We start from the raw sequence: 26,444 nt of genomic DNA, 5'->3' as shown, positions 1-26,444 counted from the left end.
TGAGAGGCTTCTCTGATAATGCATATATTCATAATGATGAATTAAGATTAAACGATATCTGGTCGATAGGTGAGAACTCATGTTGAATATTTGATGTCTATGTTTAATGAGGTCTCATGTTAAATAGTTGATATCTTCGTGTACATGGTTACAGTTGTTCCTGCTGTCAATGGGATAAATGGATGGAATGAAAGTTCAACACCAGCTGGTCCTGTAGAACCTTCAGGAGCAGTGACTCTTTGGACCTGAAGGGGGCAGCAGAGTCACTGGGGAGAACAGAGTGTCTCATAATGATAACTAGAAAATACTTCGGCCACTAAATAATAATTATAATCAGCATAGTGGCATTGAATATTAATAATAATAATCAGCAGTCAGACACTTCAATAAAAAGTCACGGCAGTATTCCCAACTATCAATAAAAATCAAACTAAATCTGAATAGGTAAAATTAATTAGTTAGTATTACATTACATTAATTAGTAATATTAATGTATTATTAATAGTATATAATAGGATGTTAGAATTATTTAGGTATATGCCTTTAGGTAATTATCCAACTTTAACATGAATGTAACTTATATGTAATAATATTCTTCGGATCTCATTTATACAATCACAGTTAATCACAGTTACGGAAGGAACGTTTTCCTGTAACACAGTAAGCTTTCTGCAGAAGAAGAACAAGTCTTTACTTTTACATTTTAACTTCATAATATCTGATCTTGCTCTTTATTGATCTCTATTGCAAAAAAACAGGACATGACGCATTTTCCGGTTACGTCACAACAGTGTGAAGTTCCGGTGAGGAGCAAAAGATCAGCAGCGCCGTTAGAAACGCGGCCGCTTTTGTTCTTTACGGGAACCAGCTCATCTCCAGTCCGAAGGAGAGCAGCGACGTGCCGCCGCAGATATGCCTGAAAGTGAGTCCGATCTCCGGGAGTCTGTTAGCGAGGTTCCGTTAGCACGCTAACGTATTAGCATGTGTTAGCAATACGCTAGCCAGTGTTAGCTCAATATATGCAGTTAAGTTCAATAATAACACAAAAGATGAAAGTTGATTTAAAAATACGCTTTTTTATTTATTAACCAGAAGAAACGCCGAGTAGTTGCTTTTAATGAAGCAAAGTTAGCTACATTAGCTTAGCTTAACCGTACTCTAGCATCACAACAACACAAGTCTTGCTCGTCGGCAGAGGCTCGGATCACGTGATGAATATGATTGTTATAACAGACATATTACAAGTTAATGTACAGCGTGGAGTGCTATTGTACGAATACACAATGTCACACCACGATAGAACCCAAATATCGATCGGAGCAGATCAATCGATCAGCTAATCTACAGAATATCGATTGATCTATTCTGGAATCTAATTTTATACATTACTATACCTCAGAGGTACATGTACTACTCTTTATACTCTGCTGTACTACACCGTAACAAACATATTATGTTTTACAGTACTAATGTCACAGACGTATATATATAGTACTTGTTAAATACTCCTCTGTGTACAGCTGAGAGTTACTCCAACCCTTTGGCCCCTGAGGGCCACGAGCTAGACGACCATCGAGCCGCTGCTCAGTGAGTATTAGTACATGATTTGTGTGTTTCCTGGAAGTCAGGTTTCACCTGAAACTCGGAGAGTGTCTCATGTTTGCTAATGATGCTCCTCAGATCCAAACTGACCAATGACGACTTCAGGAAGCTCCTGATGACCCCGAGGGCGACGCCCTCCTCAGCCCCGCCATCCAAGTCCAGACACCATGAGTGAGTATCTACCTGGTCTGGTCCTCCAACAAGGCCACAGGCTGATCCCAGTGGTCCGTCCTACGGGGGACTTCCTGCTTGTGTCATCAGCCTTAGCCCTGCTGCTCCCGTTGCCTAGCAACCTGCTGCGCTTAACAATAAAAGCCTTTAAAGCCGAAAAACTTACACATAATGAAGATAATTTTCTTATTTCATTTAATTTAGGAAGATACGCTTCTCCTCCGGAGCATGATAGCGGATATTTCAGGCTGAGATGATAACATCGGTTATTTTAAAATCAATTAAAATAGGGCTGCAACAACGAATCGATAAAATCAACTATTAAAAGCGTTGGCAACAAATTTCATTATCGATTCGTTGTGTCGCGCGATTATTATGTCACTCAATGAGTTGCAGAGATGCCCGGCAGTTGTTGTGAGTCACATGACGCAGGGAGAGACGTCTGTTCGACTAGTCGTCTAAGGTGTGCGAGCATGGGGGTCCCGCTCCACGTTGCCCCTTTTTTCAATGTGTTGTCTGATATTTTGTGCTTTGTCCCATATCGGTTATTGTTGACAAATATATTTATATAAATATATATATATATATTATTTATTTATATTTATTTATTTATATAATAAATATATATTTATTTAATATATCCTGTGGGTTATACGGTAGTTGATGTTACGCCTGTAAAGGGAGACACATGTGGTGATCCATTAAATCAAGAAGCCTCTAATGCATTTATTTACAAATGCCATTTTAAATTCATATCATAGCACTTGGTTGTTTTTTAGCTGTATACATTTACTTAACTTGCACTACAATGATGGTAATAATTTAATGAATATGCTTCAAGTGAACATGAGGGTGTGTTTGTGAGTGTAGTATAGAGAACAAGTTCTGACGAATTGAGGTTCTGTTTTAGAATAAAGGGTTGGAAATTAAAGCTTTTTAATGCCGTTTAAAAAAGCAGCCAAACAATTAAATCAGTTATTGTATAATACTTTACTCATTTATAATTGCTTTCAGTTAATAGTAATATTGCAATCTTAAGTCAGAGGAGATTCAAACAATGTTGTCAATAAAAACCACAACAGCAAACACATTTATTTACTACTTTTTTATTGCATAGGATACGAGCTGTTTTCACTGTAAAATATTACAGAATGTGTCCACGCTACAGCAGCTGAATGTCAACACACACACACATCGTTCTCCTTCAGCTTGATGCTTCCTGCTCCATAAAACACAACTAAATGTAAAGTTAGTTTATAATAACACTACAAAACAAAAGCAGCAAAGAGTTCAGTTTCTTTGTGTATTTATTCTGTAACATTACTGACTTCAACGCGCCTCATCTGTCAGAGGCGACCGCGCATGCGTGGGGACCTTTCTCTAATTCTCACAATACCAAAGTCATCTGGCGGGCCGCACAAACCCCTGCGGCACGCCAGATTTGCTCGTGGAGAGCTCGTCCCTCGGCCGTGTTCGGAGGAGCCAAAGCAACGACCAAGTGGTACGAAATCAGAAGTGACTTATGCGGTCAACAAATGCGTCCTTAAGGATGCAGCCTGTCAGCAAGCGATGATGATGATGATGATAATGGTGGAAGTAACTAGATCATTATTGTCCCTCCCAGAATGCCAAAGGATTACAACGAGGATGAGGATCCCGCAGCGAGGAGGAGGAAGAAGAAGAGGTTAGCGTATTGATCAGATAACTTCTTATTGATTTATATAATAAATCTTGACACTCAATCTATTCCTCAGAGCCTCATGAGTGCCATTTAATCCCATCATGTTATTTTCCCTTACAGCTACTATGCTAAGCTACGTCAGCAAGAGATGGAGCGGGAGCGAGAGCTGGCCGAGAAGTACAGAGACAGAGCAAGAGAGAGACGTGACGGAGTAAACAAAGACTACGAAGAGACCGAGCTGATTAGTACCACTGCTAACTACAGAGCTGTAGGACCCACCGCTGAGGCGTGAGTAATGCTACTGCTAACAGAGCTAACACCGCCGCTAACTACAGAGCTATATGATCCTGAGTAATGCTAATGCTAACAGAGCTAACACCACCGCTAACTACAGAGCTGTAGGACCCACCGCTGAGGCGTGAGTAATGCTACTGCTAACAGAGCTAACACCGCCGCTAACTACAGAGCTATATGATCCTGAGTAATGCTAATGCTAACAGAGCTAACACCACCGCTAACTACAGAGCTGTAGGACCCACCGCTGAGGCGTGAGTAATGCTACTGCTAACAGAGCTAACACCGCCGCTAACTACAGAGCTATATGATCCTGAGTAATGCTAATGCTAACAGAGCTAACACCACCGCTAACTACAGAGCTGTAGGACCCACCGCTGAGGCGTGAGTAATGCTACTGCTAACAGAGCTAACACCACCGCTAACTACAGAGCTGTAGGACCCACCGCTGAGGCGTGAGTAATGCTACTGCTAACAGAGCTAACACCACCGCTAACTACAGAGCTGTAGGACCCACCGCTGAGGCGTGAGTAATGCTACTGCTAACAGAGCTAACACCACCGCTAACTACAGAGCTGTAGGACCCACCGCTGAGGCGTGAGTAATGCTACTGCTAACAGAGCTAACACCACCGCTAACTACAGAGCTGTAAGACCCACCGCTGAGGCGTGAGTAATGCTACTGCTAACAGAGCTAACACCGCCGCTAACTACAGAGCTATATGATCCTGAGTAATGCTAATGCTAAGAGACCACTATGGCGTGCATGTATTCGTTATTCGTACTTGTAGATTTACTGTGTACGTTTCAGAGACAAGTCAGCGGCAGAGAAGCGGCGTCAGCTGATCCAGGAATCTAAGTTTTTGGGAGGTGACATGGAGCACACTCACTTGGTGAAAGGTCTGGACTTCGCTCTGCTGCAGAAGGTGATTATTTAATTCTAGTTTATGCTTCTGCGTTTCCAGAGCGACGCAAGGAAACGCAGACCCAAGAGCCCCCTGCGTGTCCCCTGCGTGTCTTTTCACGCCTCCTTTTGTGCGTCGACCCATTTTTCTAGACTAGCGCCTAAAGCGACGCAGCACCAGGCTGTGATTGGTCTGCTGACTACGTCCTTTACGGAGTCTCACGTCTCCGTTTTCACAGCACAATACGGCCGTTATTAAAAGGAAGAACGTTTACGAGAGAACGGATCAGACTGAAGAGCTTTTGTGTGAAGAAATGCCTTCACACTTAATGGTACATTTAGCTTCATGGTCCACAATAAAAACGTTGCTGCTATGATAGCTACTGTGTGTGTGTGTGTGTGTGTGTGTGTGTGTGTGTGTGTGTGTGTGTGTGTGTGTGTGTGTGTGTGTGTGTGTGTGTTACAGGTGAGAGCTGAAATCACTAGTAAAGAGAAAGAAGAAGAAGACATGATGGAGAAAGTCCAGAAGGAGGCAAAGTATGAGTAAATAATAATCGTCAACTTGTCAATAGAGATTTTTTCCAAAGAACTGATGAGACTTTGACGTCTGACTCTTTAAGGAAAGACGTGGAGCCGGAGGAGAAGATCGAGTTCAAGACTCGTCTCGGTGAGTTTAGTCAGCTGATTATGATGATGATGATTATTGGTCCTCAGCCTCTAACCCTCTCAATGTTCCTGACCATGTGTTCCTCAGGGAGGAACATCTACCGCGTGGTGTTCAGGACGGGACAGGTGGAGAGGAACGAGCTCTTCCTCCCCGGCAGGATGGCTTACGTGGTCGACCTGGACGACGAGTTCACCGACACTGACATCCCCACCACGCTTATCCGCAGCAAAGCCGACTGTCCGAGCATGGAGGTACCGACTCTCCTACCACTCTGCTCCTGAGCGCTTATCAATATGATTTCAATAGGGTAACTTCTCGTTGTCTCTCAGGCTCAGACGACTCTCACCACCAACGACATCGTGATCTCTAAGCTGACTCAGATCCTGTCCTACCTCAGGCAGGGAACACGACACAAGAAGATCAAGAAGAAGGACAAAGGTGACATTCATGGTCTGAGCCTCTCGGAGTGTACTCATCCCTCTGGACACTTTGACTGAGGAGAGCAGTCATTAAGGAGGAAGCGAGGAGACGTGAAGGATAAGGAGTTAGTGAAAGATGAGGAGACACCGAGGAGAGAAGGCATGAGTGATAAGGAGACGTGAGGGGAGGAGTTACTGATGAGGGATGAGGAGATGTTACGGGAGAATAGAAGACATGAGAAGATGTGAGGGGAGGAGTCACTGAGGAGACCTGATTTATTAATTAACTGTTTGTTGCAGGTAAACTGGATGAGAAGAGAGCTCCTGAGGCTGATCTGAGGTCAGTTTGCAAACAACGACATGTGACTCCCCGTGGTTCAGAAACCCTCTTTTAATCTGTCTCCCTGTTTGTGCTTTAGTATCTTTGAGGACATCGGTGATTACATTCCGTCTGCCACCTCCTGCTCCAAACCTCCCAAAGACAAAGAGAGACACCGGGAGAGGGAGAGGGAGAGGGAGAGGGAGAGGGAGAGAGAGAGGGAGAGGGAGAGAGAAAGGGAGGAGGACAGCAAGAACAGGAGACACAGTTACTTTGAGAAACCACAAGGAGACGAGCACCAGGTGAGATTTAATGTCATTGATGTTTGTATTAATGTCATTGTTGTTGTTGAACTAACTGTCTGTCTGTGTCCGTAGGTCCTGGAGGTGGATGAAGGTAAATTACTTCATTTAAACCACCTGACATCTATATAACATATATAATCACAATGTTCATAGATAACATCTATAATATTGCATTTATGTAACATATCTGTAAAGATACTTGTATAACATATTTTAAATGATATACTTCTATAAGATATATGTAAACATTATACTTATGCTATTTTAGTGTTTACAGATATGTTGTATATGTAACAGATATGATTTTTTCCACATAGTAATAAAACAAAGAGTAGAAGACGCCTTCCTGGGTCACGGTGGCCCTCGGGTGGTCGGGGACATAGTTTTATTTGCGGCGTGCTGCCGAGCTTTGCGTTGGGACTTGAAGGAGCGAGCGGTTTGTGGAGTAATGAGCCGTTGCAGCGCGGGAGGTGCATGTGCAGTGATGCATTTGAGGAGGAGGACTTTGGTATCTGGAATGAGACCGGGAGCCAGTGTAGTGCGAGTAGGACAGGAGTTATGTGCCATGTTTCCTCTGATCAGACTCCTGGCATCACTGTTTTTCTGGATGCTCTTCCAGTGATCACTATCCGCAACACCCTCGATTTACAATTGTGATGTGTGCCCATCGGGGAGGAACTGCCATGCGCTGCAAAAAGAACTTCACATGATGAAAGGGGGTATTTGATATGGTCATTAAAGGTCAGGTGAGGGTCTGATTAGTGACGGAGGCGGAGAGGGATAAGACCGGACTGTCAAAGGTCCGGTGAGTGATGGAAGATGACTGAACCTGGTGTGCAGAGCCAACAAGGAGAGCTTCGGTTTAGACACGTGGTGAGACGTGGCTGCACAGGGGCTTGCAGCAGTTGTGTGTCGTCAGCATAACGGTGAAAGGACACCGTATGTCTGCTGATGACACGACCGAGAGGGAGTAAATAATGTATGAGTACATGTAAATAATGAATAGGATGGGGCCGAGGACCAGGGAACACCACAGGAGACGGGGAGCTGTCTGGACTGGCATCTTCCCAGTGAGACATATTCAGTTCTGCCAGAAAGGTAGAACTGGAACCATTTGGGTGCAGAGTCCAATGGTGGTGTGGAGGCGTTCACGCAGCATCGTGTGATCCACACAGCCGGACTGAAGGGAAAGGTTAACGACTGGTGATGGGAGGACTGACTGTTGGTATATGTGAGCAGAGCAGAGCAGTGGCGGCCAGGATTCAATTTTTCGGAGGATTTCCTCAACCTCAGTGAGATGTAGAGGAGACGGCAGACTGGCAGAGGTGTTGGTGAAGATGAAGAGCTGAACATCACAGAGCGAATGTAGTTGACCGTGGATCTGTAAAGGTCAATGAAGCTGTTGTACTCCTTTGTAGCCTCAGTTGAAGAGGATGCAGGCTTTCTCCGTGCAGGTCTGGCCCGGATGGAGTAGTCTCCTGGTTTATGCCATGGAGACGGTGTGTTTAGCAGCTCCACAGTGATAGGAGACGGAGCTGGGGGGGAAGTCTGCCTAATACACTGCGATCCACTCCATGTTTCCCGGTCTGTTTTTCAAAATCCCACAGTCCTGATCGCTATAAACGCCTCGTCTGATGGAACCAAGAAGCTGCGCAAACGCCAAAGGTGGCATTTTTTGAGCACCTTAACAAATTCTGCCAGGGTCACGGATGCGATTAAGCCATGCGAGTCTAGTAGAACCCGGCTGGTACAGTGAAACTGCAAATGGCTCATTAAATCAGTTATGAAACATTATTATCTTTAAACATCTATACATTAGAATTCCCTGTTAGTTTGGTATTTTTATAACTTATCTAATAATATTTTATTTTTATTATTAAACATTTACTTTAATATGGATTATTTGTGAACATGAGTTACACCATTAAAACCATGTTGAATTTGTGGTTAACATACAATATATATAAAAATAATAATACATAATATTCAAAGTAGGATTTCATTCACTGGTTTTCTAGCTTGTGACATGTGATCCGACTGAAGACGAACACAAAAAGATGCTCACTAACTCATGATTGTGTGCTTGTGACCCACAGGTCCTGGATCAGTCAGAGATCAGATCAAAGTAATCAATGAGAAGTTTGCTGGAGCAGCCGGCAGCCAATGGCCTGGTCAGGAACCATATCCTTCTGGGACACATCTGATCTATGTTCTGTCTTTGTAGGCGTGACTCTGACTCCTACTGCTTCATTTAACATGTCTAGATATTAAACGATTAGGCTGGAATGAAGCCACGCCCACTTCTTGTTGACTACCTAGCTTTACATTTATTTGTTGTTGTCCAAAATCATTAATTGGTAGTACTGCTGCTGTATTGGTCCTTAACCGATTTGAACTGGAGAGAGGCGAGGCGGCAAAGAACAACTGGGCGATTTCTTTGGAGGCTCCAACTCGTACGCGGAGTGTTACCCGGCTACGTAAGATACCCACACGCATGCAGCACGTAGACCTATAGCGTGTAAAGTGCTTCTTTACATGTGTGACTGAGCGTCTGTGTGTGTACAGCATGGACGACCTGGCTGTGGACAGTGATGAGGAGGTGGACTATAGTAAGATGGACCAGGTACCTTTTTAAACATTTTCTAACCTGAACAAACTTAACCCAGTACAGCGTAATAGTACTAGGTTATAGTACTTCTTGTACTACATGTTACCCCTTTTCCTGCGTGTGTCCTTGATGGTTGTTTGACCAATGTTGCTTTTAAACCTGCTTGTGTGTTTTAGGGAAATAAGAAGGGTCCTCTGGGTCGATGGGACTTTGACACGCAGGAGGAATATTCCGATTACATGAACAACAAGGAGGCGCTGCCAAAGTACGTCTGCTCTTAGCGACGACCTGCTGTTTTGATGATGGCGATGATGCTTAACTAACTTCTCCGTGCAGGGCGGCCTTCCAGTATGGCATCAAGATGTCTGAGGGCAGAAAGACTCGGCGCTTCAAAGAGACCAACGAGAAAGCAGAACTGGACCGACAGTGGAAGAAGATAAGTGCTGTGAGTTATTTGTCGATCACTTTGACATCATTGTTTACAGTCTGAGCTGAGAACATATCGTTTTAGAAAAATGGACCCAGAGTTTCTATGGTAACGAATAAACTGTATTTCAGATCATTGAGAAGAGAAAGAAAATGGAAGCTGATGGGTGAGTGGTTCCTGTTTATTCATGTATACAACCAGAATAAGACCACTACAAGGGGTCCGTTTCAAGTCGGAGGTTTAACAAACTCTGAGTTTCTGGTGTCAGAACAGCTGTTCAGAGCTGGTTCGATCATCTCGAGTAGGTTGACTCAGAGTTGAGCGGCTGCACCAGTATGAAGGCAGCATGAATAAGCGAGTTACCATGGCAACAACCACAAACAATACATTCACCCCTATTGAGCTGCACATATTAATGCAAGCGTACGAGTATGAACCCGTAATTAGAAAGAAAAGCAGCTGCAGCAAAAGAGAGAAACGGTGTAAGTTCTAATATAGTGTCAGTTAATATTTAATGTACACTAATCATAATCCATACGTTTGACTAATTCCCTCTGTTTGTTAGAATGCACTACACACAGGCTGGAAATACACACACAGGCTCATATTTAATCACTGGTATAAGCTGTACGATGGTGTTGGACCTGTAATGTGTCCTTCAGGTGCATCCTGTGGGACTCCTCTTTAACGTCTCACTGGTTTGTGTCCAACAAAAAGGTTTAAAAGACGTTTCTCACGGCTCTGCATGCAGCAGCTTTACTGATATTCTAATGTTGTAAAGGGAAACACGTGATACTACACAAAGAATGTGCTCGTATGTGAGAGCACGTCCACCATGGGGACGTTACTTCTATGAGGACGCGTGAGGTCATGGACATATTTGATGGACTGTAGGGGTGTGACGATTCATTTTAACAACGATTCGATTCGAATCACGATTCATGGTTGCCGATTCGATTCATGGACGATTTGGGTTAATTTAGAACGATTCGATCCGATTCAGTGACTTGAAATCGATTCAGTAACTTTACTGGACATGTCTCAGTGTAGAACTGCCGTGCGTGGGGAAAATGTATTATATTTTTATTCCATACTTTTTCTAGTGGGGTCGACTGCTGGTGTACCGCCAGGAAAAGACTGGTAGAAGATAAATAAATGGATGGTAGGCTGTTAACACATTTAAACTTGTTTCTGTTTCAGGGTGGACATTAAAAGGCCCAAATACTGAGGACGTCCTCGTACTCTGCTGCTCTCCTTCAGGATTAATAGTGATCAGTTATTTATCTGTGATGTGATTATTAGTTCTAGTTGAAAACCTTTAAAGATCAGCTGTGGTTTTAGCGTCAATAAACTCTTCAAAGTTTAAAAACTCCTTGTCTGTTAATAACCTGAAAGCTATAATATCAACTTGTGATGTTATTGATTAGTTTGATATTTTATGTTATTGAATCATTAAACTTGTATGAGAGCGGTTTTGTTTTTTCTCAACTACTATATCTTCGCTATTCTCACAATACAAAACATAATCACAGTAAACTCCATGTGTGTGTATCCATCCATCCATCCATCCATATATATATATATATTTATATATATATATATTTATATATATATATATATATATATATATATATATATATATATATATATATATATATATATATATATATATATATATATCTCGTCATCACTGACTTTTGACCCTAACATCGGCACGGGAAAAAAAACGTCCCCAAAACTGAGTACGTATACGTACGTGATATATATGACACAAGTAATTGTACACGTTTATGTACAGGTTTATATAAACGTACCCTGATTCTGATTGGATGACTCTGCGTGTCACGTGACGTGTTTTACCGCTGTCAACATGGCCGCCGAGGATCTGCCGTCTGAATTTGACGTCGTCATTTTGGGCACAGGTATGTAAACGAATGCGTTTTATAATCTATTACTACCAGAGTTATGTATCTGAACGAGCCTTTGGGCGGTCTGGCTCCTTTTTGGTTCCTAAAAATCCTTGAAACCCGGTTTAGATCGGCCCGCAGGCCCTGGTTACGCTGGGTTGTAGCTGGAGGCTAATGTCCTATTCATTATGAATGACAGAGGCTAGCAGCTAACGCTAAGTCTGCCGAGTCAGCTAATGGGAATAACAAACATCCTGTTGTTGATATTAGCAACGAAGCAAACGTTAGCCTCATACTTTACAGTATTTCATTCCAGTGCTTCAGCTTAATGCTAAGTTTAGCTACTAAGTTAATGAGAGCTGCATTGTAACTACAATGCTATCAGTTAGCATTGTGAATACGCCGTACAGTGACGTGAGGCTAATCATTGAGTTCTGGTGCTTCCTGTTACAGCGGTACTGTTACAGAACAACATATTGACTCAATTACTGTTACAGAGGAACTGTCATTCTAGTACTGTTACTATAGTATAACTACTGTTCCTGTTGTACTAATACTGCAGTATTGTCACTACAGTAGTGGTATGAGGTACTTTTACTTTACTCTCTTATCCTTAATAAATCTTTTTACTGTATTACATCTTCGAGGCACATGGTGTTGTTTATACTACTTTTGTCTTCCAGCTTGAGTTTCTTCTCAGGTGAAATATGTCTCCAGGAGTGTTGATAGAATCCAATAAAATGGAAGAATGAAGTGTGAAGAGCCCAAACTACTGCGTAGTATAATGTGTGCTGCAGTTTTCCATTATACATTATTACTTGTGTTTCCCAGGTCTTGCTGAGTCGGTCGTAGCAGCGGCTTTCTCCAGAGTCGGCCAGAGAGTTCTTCACATCGACAGGTCACTTCTCGGCCTTTTAATTACACTTTCAGTTTTGTATGCATTAATATGATGATATATAATGTACTGTGAAACGTGTGTGTGTTCAGGAGGAGTTATTATGCTGCTAACTGGGCCAGCTTCACCTTTAACTCTCTACTGACCTGGATACAGCAGCACCATGTGAGTACGTAGCTGCTCTCTGATTGGCTGCTGAGTGGGTCCAATTCATATTCTTTATATACTTTGTATGCATTCATTACTAGGATTCTCACGATAGCAAAAGTCTGACTTTGATACAATAGCTGCCATAAGAATCACGATACCCGATCCGTACGATACACAATACTGATACGATACTGGTATATTTAGCTATAATAGTAATACATAAAACATCTGTATGTCGTCATATATGCTGCCATCATAGTTTATTATAGATTATACATTATAAATCAAAGTACTAACCAAAGTACTTCCACATTTCCCTTCTGGCATCCTTTTTACCAACCAATCTCCCCCTGAACCCGACCCTCGGACTTAACGGTCCCCTGCTGAGTGGTTGATTGTGGGGCTGTCTACCAATATTCTATATTTGAATATATATTTAAATAGTTGTTAAAAACAACTATTCGAATGTGAAAATGAATATTCAAATGTAAAAAAACAACAACACAACATCGGCAGAGGCGCGACTGTCTGCTTAGCGGGTGGACGCGCGCCCGTACTGACTGTATATCGCATGAATACAATAGACTAGATCGGCTACAACAGCTTCATGCACTAGTTTGGTTCTTTGCCGTTTCATGCCAATGAAAAGTTCTGTGTTTACAGCACAGCTCGCTCAGCGTTCAATGTCGCTACTGTAAAACCTTCAGTTTCAATCACTGAATGAAGCCGAACGTATTTGGGACAAGAATCGCGACCTTAAATTGCTGACACAAAACTCTTGATCAGAACTCAGCATTCGTTTATTGTTGTCGTTCATTTAAACCGCACTTGCTGCCCCATATCACCATGACAACATCCCAAAATATGATTTACAATGGAGGGGATTTAATTTAATTCTTTTTACTCTGATTTAATCGTCGTTCTGGCTCATAAAATCAGAGGTAATTTAAAATGTTTTAAAAGTTTTATATTTTATGAATCGGTGAATGAACATCGTCAGATTATTTTTTCTCCATCTTTGACCCCTGATTATTTAAATGTGTACATTTTCTTTCGTCAGTCTGAACACACGTGTGCTGTCTTCGTTGTTTACCTTTTGTTACACGGCTCATCCCCATTTGACCTGTTTGGCTGTTTTTGGCCTCTGCTCCGAAAATGGCTTAACAATAATAAAACGTGTAATAATTGTAACTACTTTGTCTATCGGGACATTTTTATTCCGTGGGGATAAATTGAACCCCTGTGATTGTTCTGATGTGTAAAAAACAGAATCTGGATATTTTAACTCGGCTCTGGGAGGCCGATTTGCCCCTTTTACCACTTTTTCTGAATTGCCTAATCCCATTGAATCCAACTAAAGCCACACAGAAATGATTGACAGCTTCCTCAGCCACTTGGGCAGAGCGTCCCATGAGGCTGAACCTTCCCCCTATTTGTGCTCTGTTTTTTAGTACTGATACACCGTACAACATTATTCATTAACGTTACATTCTTTACTGCCTCTACCTTATGTACTGTGCTAAGTACACACTACAGGTAAATGAGTAACTCAGTTAAATACAGTGAAGGAAAGTATACAATTAGGAATATGAAGTAAACGGCTGTACAGTCATCAAGGTTTACGGAGCTTTTCCTCATGCGAAGGTCACAATAACGTCAATTACTTTGAAAGTACTCTGTTGCATTAAAAGTACTCTTTTAAAGTACTTTGTTAGAGTACAAGTGCTACCACACAGAGTACAAAGTTACTGTGAAAATACTTTGTTACCTCAGAGGTACTATAGGCACAGTCAAAGTACAAGTACTTTTTTATAGTTAAATTACTCTGTTAGAGTGAAAATACATAATCAAATAAATCTATTACATTAAAAAAAGTAATGTAGTGCTTTCAAAGTAATCCGTCATATTAGATTTATTCTGTTGTATTAGAAGTACTTTGTTGCAGCAAAAGTAATCTGTTACTTTGAAAGTAATTGATTATGTTGAAATTACTGTACTGTCAGTAGTCACACAATGATACTACTACTACTACAACAGAGTACTCTGCTACAAGGAAAATACTTCAGTGAAAGTATCAAATCAACGCAATCTGTAACATTATTATTTTGAAAGTCATTTATTTTCCAATAGTATATTAAGAAAGTAATGTTACACTGGAAGTGATTTCTTACACTAATATGTTACTTTGAAAGTGATCTGTTACATTATAAGTCATTTTTTTAAGCATTCGTTTTTTATCATTTCCGCTTTACTGAAGAACAAATTTGAATCGTCATAACAGCCAAAGCCGTCGTATAAGTACTCTTTTTTTATTTTATTAGAACTAATCTGTTATTTATACACATACAAAGTACTCTGTCACAGTGATAGTAGTCTGTTACATTAGAAGTACTCTGTTATATTAGAATAGGGGTATTTTTATAGAAGGTAAAGGAGGTATAATTCATCCCAAAGTGTTGTTATTTTTTTGAAGTAAACTACAGTCAACAGATGATACTAATCCTACGTGTGTGTTGTAGGAGGAGCCTCAGCCAGAAGAGCTTCAGGATTGGTCCAGCCTGTTGGAGGAAGGGGAGGAGCTGATCTACCTGTCAAACTCTGACTCTGCCTCCATCAGAAACGTGCAGGTGTTCTGCTTCACCAGGTGATCCTCCTCCTCCTCGGGCTTCAGTTGATCAAATGTTCTGTTAGAGAGCTCAAATAAACCTGATGATCTACAGCAAATTGTAAATTGGCTTATTTGATGAAATCACACTTTCTTGTTCCTCTGAGTTTGTGTCCTTGTGGTTAAATGTTCTTATTGTAAGTCGCTTTGGATAAAAGCGTCAGATAAATGTGATGTGATGATTGAAGACCATCTCGGTTCCTCAGACCCCTTTAAACAGTCTCGTTAGTTTCAACCGTACGTCAGTCATCAGGATAATGAGTTGTTAATGTTGCTCAGTGAAGAAGACGAAGAGGAGGGAGCTCCAGGCACCAAAGAAGACGACCGAGGAGCAGCCGATGGAGACGCTGTTAAAGAAACGCCAGAAAGTCAATCTGCAGGTTTGCTTCTGACCAAATATTCAGTCTAAAACATTTAAATACAATACAAATAACTTTCTTTGATTGGTTTGTTTCCTTCTAGATGCAAAAGATAAAGCAAAAAAACAAAAAGCAGAGGAGGAGGAGGAGGAAGAACAGGTGAAAATTCATTTCAGCTGTTTTCATTTCTGCTTTTTCAGCAAATCTCTGGAAATTCCTTTCAGCTTCTCCCGTTTCTGTATTTTCAGCAATTTTCTGAAATTCATTTCAGCTTTTAGCATTCAAACGCCTTTTCAGCAGGAAATGCGTTTTCTTTATATAACATATTCGTTTTTAAACTGTAGGCGTCCCCTGCTGTATGTTATACCACTATTTTTCACAGTTCTGAATTATGTTTTGACCAATCACACAGGCCTCCCAAACAAAGGGGGAGGAGCTGTCCGCTGCTCAGAGCCAATCGGAAGCAACCAGGAAGAAGATCAGCTACGCTCAACTGGTGAAGGAAGGACGCAGGTTTAACATCGACCTGGTCTCCAAGGTAACGCCATTTAATACAACACAACAATGATTAAATGAATTCGAGCAATGTTACAACATGATGTTAAATCATGAATATTATTGTAGTTATTTAGTTGGTAAACGTTCTTCCTCCAGCTGTTATACTCTCGCGGCTCATTGGTCGACCTGCTCATCAAATCAAATGTCAGTCGCTATGCAGAGTTCAAGAACGTCACCAGGATACTCACGTATCGCCATGGAAACGTGCAACAGGTTTGTACAATATCTCTGTATACCTGTCTGTTCACCTTTGAGGTGACTTTTTATTTGTGTGTGTGTGTGTGTGTACATACCTCCCTTTATCTCTCTGTGTATGTACATCTCTCCTCACCTGTCTGTCTCTCAGGTGCCCTGCAGCAGAGCTGATGTGTTTGCGAGTCGTCAGCTGTCTGTTGTCGAAAAGAGGAAGTTGATGCGTTTCCTGACTTCTTGTGTCGAGGAAACGGACGAGCAGCGAGGTAAGACACCTGTCTAAAGCCTAGTGTATGCTTCTGCCTTTCCAGAGCAACGCAAGGACACGCAGACGCAAGAGCCCCTCGCGTGTCGCTTGCGTGTCCCCTGCGTGTCCCTTGCGTGTCTTTTCACGCCTCCTTGCGTGCGTCGACCCATTTTTGTAGACTAGCGTCTAAAGCTTTGCAGCCTCCTGCAGCACCAGGCTGTGATTGGTCTCTGACTACGTCCTTTACGGAGTCTCACGTCTCCGTTTTCACAGCACAATACGGCCGTTATTAAAAGGAAGAACGTTTACGAGAGAACGGATCAGATTGAAGAGCTTTTAAATATGAGCGCTTGTACAAGCCGTCATTGGCGGACTATGAGGACGCCGGATGGCCTCTGATTCATGGAGGGAGATCTCCACAAACGAGGGGACAAAGTCGTGGAGGAAAATACGGACAAATGTGTCCTTGATGAAAAGCAGCAGTGTGGATGCACGGGGCAATAAAGTCTATGATCAATAAATAAAGCAACCAGCGACTTCCACACACAAAGACGTGACTCTCTAGGTCGTCTTCAACAAAACACGTGACTCCACCTGTTGTTCTGGAGGTGAATCGCTCTGCAACACACGCAGGACTTTACAACCAGGAAGTGAAACCAGTGCGCGCCAGCCTTAACTGCTTACACGGCAGCTCCAGAGGCATTGTGGGTAATGACGTCCTTACTTTTTGTTAACGCCAGCTTACAAAGCTCGTCCATATTTGGAGTTCCTGTATGACCAGCGGCTTGGTGAGAACTTGCAGCACTTCCTGTTCCACTCTATCGCCATGGCAACAGAAGACACAACCACAGAGGAGGGCCTCGCCTCCACGCGACACTTCCTGCGCTGCCTGGGTCGCTATGGAAACACACCCTTCCTGTTTCCGGTCTACGGCCTTGGAGAGATACCCCAGTGCTTCTGTCGGTAAGAACCATTTCACCAGGTCATTCTACCCGTGTGTCTGCCTGTCTGCCTGTCTGTCTGCCTGTCTGTCTGTCTGTCTGCCTGCCTGCCCGTCTGCCTGTCTGTCTGCCTGTCTGTCTGCCCGTCTGCCTGTCAGCCTGTCTGTCTGCCTGTCTGCCTGCCTGTCTGCCTGCCTGCCTGCCTGTCTGCCTGCCTGCCTGCCCGTCTGCCTGTCTGCCTGCCTGTCTGCCTGTCTGCCTGCCTGCCTGTCTGTCTGTCTGCCTGTCTGTCTGTCTGCCGACAGGGTTTACTCCTAAATATCTCACTGACGCAACAATGACCACATTTTTCTATGGACTCCTAGTTGATGACCTGAAGATGCAAAGGCTCATCATCAGTTACAACCCCCCCCCCCCCCTCTTGTTTTTCAGGATGTGTGCTGTGTTTGGAGGAATCTACTGTCTGAGACATTCAGTCAACTGTCTGCTGGTGGAAAAGGACACAAACCGGTACTAATACTACAGATACTACCGTTGGTACTGATGGTACTTCATTGAGCTCTGGCTCTTTCTGTATGTGGTGTCTTTTGTTTGCCTATCGGTCTCCAGCCCTTTAAGGAGGCAGAGCCTCTTCACTAAAGCATGTTCAGCAGACCCCAACTTATGATCAGTGAAATATTCTATTCATGGTCCTCTCCCCTTTCTCTCAGGTGTAAGGCAGTGATTGACAGCCGAGGACAGCGAATTAGCTGCAGACATTTTGTTGTGGAGGACGGCTTTGTGGCAGTGGATCGTAAGAAGCGGGCCACACCCCCCAGGTCAGGGCCCATCAATCATCATCATCACATCTGCTGTTTAATGATACCCTAGCAACCAGCGACCTGCTGTTTACTGATACCCTAGCAACCAGCGACCTGCTGTTTACTGATACCCTAGCAACCAGCGACCTGCTGTTTACTGATACCCTAGCAACCAGCGACCTGCTGTTTACTGATACCCTAGCAACCAGCGACATGCTGTTTACTGATCCCTAGCAACCAGCGACATGCTGTTTAATGATACCCTAGCAACCAGCGACCTGCTGTTTACTGATACCCTAGCAACCAGCGACCTGCTGTTTACTGATACCCTAGCAACCAGCGACCTGCTGTTTACTGATACCCTAGCAACCAGCGACCTGCTGTTTACTGATACCCTAGCAACCAGCGACATGCTGTTTACTGATCCCTAGCAACCAGCGACATGCTGTTTACTGATACCCTAGCAACCAGCGACCTGCTGTTTAATGATACCCTAGCAACCAGCGACCTGCTGTTTACTGATACCCTAGCAACCAGCGACATGCTGTTTAATGATACCCTAGCAACCAGCGACATGCTGTTTAATGATACCCTAGCAACCAGCGACATGCTGTTTAATGATACCCTAGCAACCAGCGACATGCTGTTTAATGATACCCTAGCAACCAGCGACATGCTGTTTACTGATACCCTAGCAACCAGCGACCTGTGCAACCTTTGAATGAGACTAACCCTTTTGACACTTTGATCTCATAGTCACCTGTCTGGCTCTCTTCAGGTTTCTCTCCAGAGCCGTTCTCATAACTGACAGCTCTATTCTGCCCAGTAGCTCTGACCAACAGGTAAATCATCTCAACAAAACATTTATTATTTTATTGGTTTGATGTTCTGTCCGCTCTGTATTGTCATGTGGTAGTAAATTGTAATTCATAAGTCAGGTAAACAGGAATTCGATTAAAACAGCCTTGGAGTCCTAGGCTGAGGTGTGTGTGTGTGTGTCAGCCTGCAGTGTTCAGTAAAACGATTAAACAAATCTGCTTCACACACTGCGGAGGTTTTTCATTAGAGGCTGTCTGTCTGCTGTCAGGTCTCCATGGTAACGGTTCCTCCTGTAGCAGCAGGTTGTCCCACGGTGAGGATGGTGGAGCTCTGTCCGTCCACCATGACCTGCATGGCAGGAACACGTGAGTCTCTCTGCTCAAAATATTATAAGAACAATATTACAAAGATGAAACGATTATCTGAGAATCCTCGAGGACAGCTGATTAATGACACACACACACATTGTTTTATATTATGTTTCATATAATATATTCTAAGAGCAGTGAGTCGTATAGCAGCGACAGTCAAGGAGCTCCGACTGTAATTATCGTGTGTGTGTGTCAAGAGGTTATGGATGATCTTTTGTATGCATCTTATTCCTTAATCGTTATTAAGTATAGGCAGCAATGCTTCTGTGTGTCTGTGTGTGTTCCGCCTGTCAAATCACCATCATCATCATCTGCTGCCATGTGATTGGTTACTGAGGCAGTGAGCCTGAACGCTTTTATTAGCAAACACCATTTATCTGAACGTCTGCAGACACGCAGACCGAGAAAACAGGCGTACACAAAGAAACACACACACACACAAGGATATAGACACACACACACAGGGAAATGAAAACGCCCCACGTGACAGCTGATCCTTCAGGGCCGTTCTGATTGGTTCTTACCTTCATTCACACCTTGATGCTCAGACAAAGTCCCTTAAGCGGTAGCTTAGCAACCAGTACATTTCATAGCAGTCAGTTGATTCATATGTGAGCTCCTGAACTTCACATTTCACTGTTGATCAATAACAGAACCAACTGCTGCTCTGTTGCCACGGAGACCACTGACTTCAGACCATGTTGTTTATTGGGCCTTTTTTTTCTGTCTGTAGATTTGGTCCACCTCACCTGTCAGTCAGTTGGCTCCGCCTTTGAGGATCTGTCACCGTTGGTTACCACAATGTTCCGCACTACAGAGTCACCTGACCGAGGTAACTTACACAAACTCACACATCAGTAATAATTTACTAGGCCTCGCAACATAATCTGTGATTAATGTGGCCTAGATCAACGCAACAAAATATTTTAACGTAGTTGTCTACTTCCGCGGAAACGAAACGCTAGCTGAAGTGAACCGATCGGCAACACACGCAAGACTTTAGAACCATGAAGTGAAACGAGTGCGTAGAGACGCAGAAACTTAACGTTAGCTTGCGCCTTCGAGTCTGCAGAGGACCACCGTGTCCCTAAAGGGCCGCCGTTTAAAAAACGTCCAGGAAAAATGTGGGGACATTGTTGTTCAAACACGTGGCGAGTTGAGAGTAAAGTGCACGAGGACACGAGGAAGAGTCGCTAGTTCAACATGTTCTGCCTCCAAGATCACATGTGTGGAGTTTTGTGTTTAAAATAACATTAACAATTACACTTTATAAAGTGATTACTCATTACTTTTAAAATGTTTAGAAGCAACAAACATGAATTATAAACAACATTGTAACAACAATATTCATTAATCGAGATTAATGAATTTCAAAATGTGCAATTAGTAAATTTTTTATAATTTATCTGACATAAGTTCATATATTAAAACTGTATTTTAACTAATTCATCATGTCCTGCTTTAATTCTAACTCTCACACACACACACATGAAGTAAGCAGATTCATAACAGCTGTTAAACTGCAACTTTCAGCTTCTTTTTTTCATTATTCACACTTTAATTATTATAATAATCTTTAGCCCTTTTTTAATAAAATAAAAATGATAATCGGTGTTGCCGTTAACCGTCTGTCTGCAGAGACAAGTCCGTCCGTCCTCTGGTGTCTCTACTTCAACATGGCTGACGGCTCGGGGTTGGACGTCAAAGGTCACGACCTTCCGTCCAATGTGTTTGTGTGCTCCGGCCCCGACGGAGGTCTGAGTCACGAGCACGCCGTCCGACAGGTAGCATTAGCATTGAGCTAACCGGGTCGCAGCATACTAAAGTATCATCTGATAATCAATAACTCGTTGTTGTCAGTATATAATTCCATTTTTTTTCTTCAGGCTGAGTGGATTTTTAAGCAAATTCTTCCTGAAGAAGATTTCTGTCCTCCAGCTCCGAATCCCGAAGACATAATCTACAACGGAGAAAACGCCTCCTCTACAGGAGAGGAGGAGGAGGAGGAGGAGGAACAAAACAAGCAGGGGGAAGGAGGAGAGGAATGGAAGGAGGAGGGGAAAGAAGAAGGAGTGAAGCAGCAGGAGGGAGGAGAGGAGGGAGGAGAGGAGGGAGGAGAGGAGGGAGGAGAGGAGGAAGGAGAGGAGTAAAGAGTGGAGGAAGGAGTGGAGGAAGGAGTGGAGGAAGGAGTGGAGGAAGGAGTGGAGGAAGGAGTGGAGGGAGGAGAGGAGGGAGGAGAGGAGGGAGGAGATGTGCTGGAGGAGCCTTCAGACGGAGGAGTAATGTTTTCATCTACAAACCTTACGACAACTCCTGCAATGCATTGTGGGTTAAAGATGCCTTCATTTATTGTTTAAATTTCGTATCAAAGTTGCATAATTTGTTGCTCTTCTGCTTTATTTTATTTATATATTGTTTAGTTTCTGTTCTGTGGAAACATTAAAAAGCTTCAACGTGAAAAGAGTTTATATGAAAACAAACACACTGCTGCTACCCATAATCCCTAGGGAGAGATACAGATGCATGATGGGAAACTGAAGGTTATCCAAAGCCCCCAAACACTCCGACCCCCTTCTCAATACTAAGAAAAGAATCGACTCGGGAGACTCAGATACGGGAGAATGGTTACAAAAAATTCAGTCAGAATATCAGTCAAGAACTGGATCAAAATTCATTAACCAGACGAGCTGACATTATATATATATATATATATATATATATTGATAAACACATTACATGTAGCTGACGCTTTTATCCAAAGCGACTTCCAATAAGAACATTTCAACCATAAGGAAACAAACTCAGAAGAACAAGAAACAAGTGTAATTTCCTCAAATAAGCCGATGTACAACTTGCTGTAGATAAGAACCATTATAAGTCCAATGTAAGTGCTGCAGTTAGTTAGTGTGTTAGTGGAGGTAGAGTCTGAAGAGGTGTGTCTTTAGTCTGAAGATGTGAAGGCTCTCTGTGGTCCTGATGTCTTCAGAGACCTCCTTCCACCATTTAGGAGCAGGACAGCAAAGAGTGGTGATCTAGTCCAGTGTTTTGCTCTCAGTGAGGAGGAACAAGCAGTTTATCACATGCAGAGCGGAGAGTGCGGGTCGGGATGTCGGGTTGGACCAGGTCCTGGATGGAAGCTGGACCCCATCCATTCACAGCATGGTACGTGATCACCATGTTTAGAACTGGATGAGCCACCGGTACCAGTGAAGAGAGCGGAGGAGTGGAGGAGTGAGGGAGAACTTAGGAAGGTTAAAGACCAGTGGAGCTGCTGCATTCTGGATGAGCTGCAGAGGTGGAATGGTGGTAGCAGGGAGAAAAAAGTCCTTGAAGTCTTTATATGACAGTTGAAGGTCATATCCTGGTCCAAGAGAACTCCAGGATTCCTGACGGTGCTGCTGGGTACCAGAGACATTCCATCCATAAAACGTGTATCACGTGACGGCGCTCTGGGCCTATCAAGATAACTTCTGTTTTTTTAGCATCAGGAAGTTGCACGTCATCCAAGTTTTGATGTCTCCAAGACATTCTTGAAGTCTAACACGTCTAAATGTAACAACCTCATTTGTATCTATATATCATTACTGCTTACATAGTATTTAATATCTATGACACAGTGACAATGTAAGATTTCACCTACACGTAGCCTCATTGATCAAACAATGAAATAGAAATATTTTCAAGCATCTGATCACATGTAAGATCTTATTGAAGTGCTGCTGCTGGTTTAGAGCCGTGGTCTCTCGTCCTTTAATTTGAACTTTGTTTTAGTGATAGACAATAAAAAGCTGCACACTGGATACAGACAAAAGGTTAAAGTTCAATTTAAACATGAAGTTATGAATCTAAACTCTGAACTCCAACAAACGTAATGTTACCGGTTACAGATTAGAGGTTATGAGCACTGAAGCTGGGTTATAGTAGTTATCTTATGTACATTGTTACAACAAAAACAATGTCAAGATAGAAGTTATATCTCATCTATAACCACTAGACGTGAAAACCAGCATTTCATTCTATTACGTCATTTAGCTCAGTGGTCCAACCTTTTTCACCTCGCGGAGCGTTTTCATGTCAGACCACTGATTTAGCTGATGCTTAAATCAGGCGACCACCTGGTGGGAGGAGTCAACAATCTGAAGTTTGACAAATGAAACGTGGCTGAAACATGTACTGAGAAAGGTTTACGTACATTACTTATATATCAGCACCCTCCTGGAGGTTTGGGATTAATAACCAACGACCATCTTATTGATTGACGCTCTGAACACAAACTGGGACTTTAATCTTTTTATTGTCACAAAATGTTGAAGCAGTGTTACAGACGACGGCCGCGGCGGCCTCCCTTCCTCCTGGTGGAGTCCGAGGGGATCGGAGTCACGTCCTCTGGGGGACAAGAACACATCTTTCAGATTCAAATACACTCATTTCTAGAGGAAACTAACAAGAGCGAACTGCTGATTACGATACATTTCCTTTTTGACAAAGCACATTGTGATACTCTAATGTACCCGTTTGCAGAAGTACTTGAACTCACCGATACGTCCGATCTTCATGCCGGACCGAGCCAGCGCTCTGAGAGCAGACTGAGCTCCAGGACCCGGAGTCTTGGTCCTGAAACCATCACCGATAATACTTATTAATAAAAGGCATTAAGATGATTGATTACGGCAATGATTATTCAAGTCTCAAGAAGTTCCTTTAAAAAAAAATCAAAATTGATCAAAATACATTTTTTGTTAAGTGAAATTGTTTCTGTTGAACTATTTAACGCCTTAAAACCTCCCATTTTAGAATCTGCATACCGTTATTTAAGGGTATTTGAATCATGTGTGCAAAGAAAATGAGTCCTTGTCTGAACTGAACCAAACGGCCACGTAGTCACATCTGTGCCGTATTCTCAGGAACCAAATGACACATTTCACTTGTGTATCACCGATCGTGTTCAATACAACCAAACACACACGTTTGGGGATTTAATATATATAGTATATACCCCCCGTTTGTAAATACACACGACAGTAACTTTGCGACCCATGACCCGATCTGAGTGATTGGCAGCTTGAATGGTTGGAGCCAATAGATTTCAGCTACACAAACCCAAATCTGATGAGTCAGTGGAGCCATTCCAACTTCACCTCGACGGTCTGAGCGCCGCACAGGAACTAGATGGAAGTATTTTAATGTGGAATTACTGGGAAAATCTTTTAGCTACAGCTCAGGGAAGACCTTTGACTGTTTGATAGATTTCTGTTGGCGTTCTTGGTCTCCTACCTCGACTCACTTTCTGTGGGTTGTCGGTTTTAATCAAAGATATTGAGTCTCTCTACAACACAACGTGTCGTAGCGTTACAGCGAGGCGGCGTCATAAGAATGGTGACAGCAGTTATTTGCTATGTCGTCTTCTCCCAGCCCCCCATCTCTGGATATGTGAACTTCCACAAACAGCTGAGGGGATTTATTGTATTGGAGGAAATGAAGACAGCGGTTTCCATGGAGATAAGCCCCTTCCCCTGAATGTGTGAATAAACCAGCTGTAAAGCAACGTAATTAAAAAGAAGATCTATAATACAACAGAGGGACATGTGGACAGAGACATGTGGACAGAGACGGGTACCTGTTGCCCCCCGTGGCCCTCAGCTTGATGTGCAGCGCCGTGATGCCGAGCTCTTTGCAGCGCTGAGCGACGTCCTGCGCGGCCAACATGGCGGCGTATGGAGACGACTCGTCTCTGTCGGCCTTCACCTTCATCCCGCCAGTCACACGGCAGATTGTCTCCCTGGCAACGCACGGGCCAGTCAGAAGACAGGTACACCACCACCACTAGTTCTCTGGGTTTAAAGGGGGCTTCACACCACCAACAAAAGAAGACAGGGACTCACTTCCCGGAGAGGTCGGTGACGTGGACGAAGGTGTCGTTGAAGGAGGCGAAGATGTGACACACTCCAAACACGTTCTCTCCTTCAGCCACCTGAGGACCCAGACTGATGACCTGCTCCTCCTTCTTCTCCTTCCCTTTACGAGGAGCCATGTTCTGAGGAGGAAGACACGTCAGACCACCAGAGCAAGAGCACATTGACCTAAAAGCTTATGGAACCACTGCGCCAAGTGGTGCGTTCAAGGCCCTTTGACCATGTGGTTTATTCGTAGTTTGCACAACTTCAGAACAATTTGATGTCTTTCCGATAAAACGGCACCAGAGGCGGTCACGTGGCGGCGGAAGCTCGGGCCGAACTCCCGTTAACGTAACGAACAGCAGCAGCGAAAATAAGCCACTGACGTTAAATAGTCTACGTCACACAGGCAGGTGAACGCGTGCGCCGGAGACACGCCAACGGGCCAGAACATTAGCACATTAGCTTAACTCCGGGTGTAACTAACGCACCTGGTTTCTCGTGAAACCCGTATAAAGACGCAATGACTTAACCTACGTTAACGGAATAACAGAACGGTTTCCTGCTGTTTGAGCTAAAATGGCGACATTTAAGAAGCAGCGCCAACGACACACAGGCAGACGCAGCGAAAACGTCTAATATCGAGAAGACTTTCACTCAGATTAAACATTTCTTCACAAACACACACGAAAATAAACGAACAGCAGAGTTAGACACGTTAAATCATTGGATGTTCACCCAAAGAGCAGATTAAAGGCAGATGAAGATGAGAGCAGGATTCACCTCAGTATGTCTCTAAGCGGAGCAGAAACAAGAAAGGAAGGAACTTCCGCTTCCGGGGGCAAAGTTGAGGCGTTTTCAGCGCGGGAACGACCCGCTGCTGCGCCCACGTGGTCACTACAGGAAACGCAAGTTATTTATTCAAGTAACGTTCTATACAGTGAGTACGAAAAGTATTCATACCACTTTACATTTTTCACTCTTTGAGTCATTGCAGCTATTTGCTAAAATCAAAAAAGTTAATTTTATTTCTCATTAATGTACACTCAGCACCCCATTGACAGAAAAAACAGAAATGTAGAATTTTTTTAATGGAACTGGAGAGGATCTGCAAGGAACAATGGCAGATGATCCCAAATTCTGGTGTGAAAAACATCATTCCCAAGAAGAGTCGTGGCTGTAGCAGCTCGAAAGGCTTCTACTCAATACTGACAAAGGCTCTGAATGCGTATGACCATGTCATATTTCAG

The 26,444-nt window shown here is 43.1% G+C and overlaps 3 protein-coding genes across 4 annotated transcripts; 2 read left to right on the top strand and 1 right to left on the bottom strand.

The window, feature by feature from the left end:
• Nucleotides 1-752: 752 nt before the first annotated feature.
• ik (IK cytokine) lies at nt 753-10,867 on the top strand. The gene is made up of 20 exons (XM_040180357.2): nt 753-922; nt 1,521-1,587; nt 1,681-1,773; nt 3,398-3,457; nt 3,575-3,742; nt 4,559-4,673; nt 5,118-5,188; nt 5,272-5,318; nt 5,406-5,569; nt 5,648-5,756; nt 6,038-6,077; nt 6,157-6,358; nt 6,434-6,452; nt 8,458-8,542; nt 8,758-8,838; nt 8,927-8,984; nt 9,146-9,234; nt 9,306-9,414; nt 9,528-9,562; nt 10,597-10,867. Exons 1-20 carry the CDS (start codon nt 913-915, stop codon nt 10,622-10,624), a joined length of 1,650 nt encoding a protein of 549 aa, XP_040036291.2. The 5' UTR covers nt 753-912; the 3' UTR covers nt 10,625-10,867.
• A 131-nt stretch (nt 10,868-10,998) lies between these two features.
• Nucleotides 10,999-21,761, top strand: chm (CHM Rab escort protein). Its single transcript, XM_040182957.2, has 17 exons — nt 10,999-11,318; nt 12,135-12,201; nt 12,291-12,363; nt 14,868-14,992; nt 15,293-15,393; nt 15,476-15,531; nt 15,785-15,910; nt 16,027-16,143; nt 16,277-16,388; nt 17,110-17,332; nt 17,743-17,820; nt 18,021-18,128; nt 18,889-18,952; nt 19,198-19,294; nt 20,034-20,132; nt 20,939-21,084; nt 21,187-21,761. The coding sequence occupies exons 1-17, from the start codon at nt 11,267-11,269 to the stop codon at nt 21,448-21,450; spliced, it is 1,908 nt and encodes a 635-aa protein (XP_040038891.2). The 5' UTR covers nt 10,999-11,266; the 3' UTR covers nt 21,451-21,761.
• A 1,814-nt stretch (nt 21,762-23,575) lies between these two features.
• rps14 (ribosomal protein S14) lies at nt 23,576-26,090 on the bottom strand. 2 transcript variants are annotated; one of them, XM_040182375.2, is made up of 5 exons: nt 25,933-26,090; nt 25,183-25,334; nt 24,918-25,079; nt 23,838-23,914; nt 23,576-23,686 (listed from the first exon to the last, which is right to left on the bottom strand). In XM_040182375.2, exons 2-5 carry the CDS (start codon nt 25,329-25,331, stop codon nt 23,619-23,621), a joined length of 456 nt encoding a protein of 151 aa, XP_040038309.1. In that variant the 5' UTR covers nt 25,332-25,334; nt 25,933-26,090; the 3' UTR covers nt 23,576-23,618. The 2 variants fall into 2 exon arrangements, with proteins under 2 accessions (XP_040038309.1, XP_040038308.1); XM_040182374.2 differs by having other exon boundaries at nt 25,978-26,085.
• Between the last annotated feature and the right edge of the window lie 354 nt (nt 26,091-26,444).

The sequence above is a fragment of the Gasterosteus aculeatus genome, chromosome 7, assembly GCF_964276395.1.
Source record: "Gasterosteus aculeatus chromosome 7, fGasAcu3.hap1.1, whole genome shotgun sequence".
NCBI classification, from domain to species: domain Eukaryota; kingdom Metazoa; phylum Chordata; class Actinopteri; order Perciformes; family Gasterosteidae; genus Gasterosteus; species Gasterosteus aculeatus.
The sequence above is the reverse complement of the archived record's forward strand: the minus strand, read 5'-3'. Positions and strand labels throughout refer to the sequence as shown.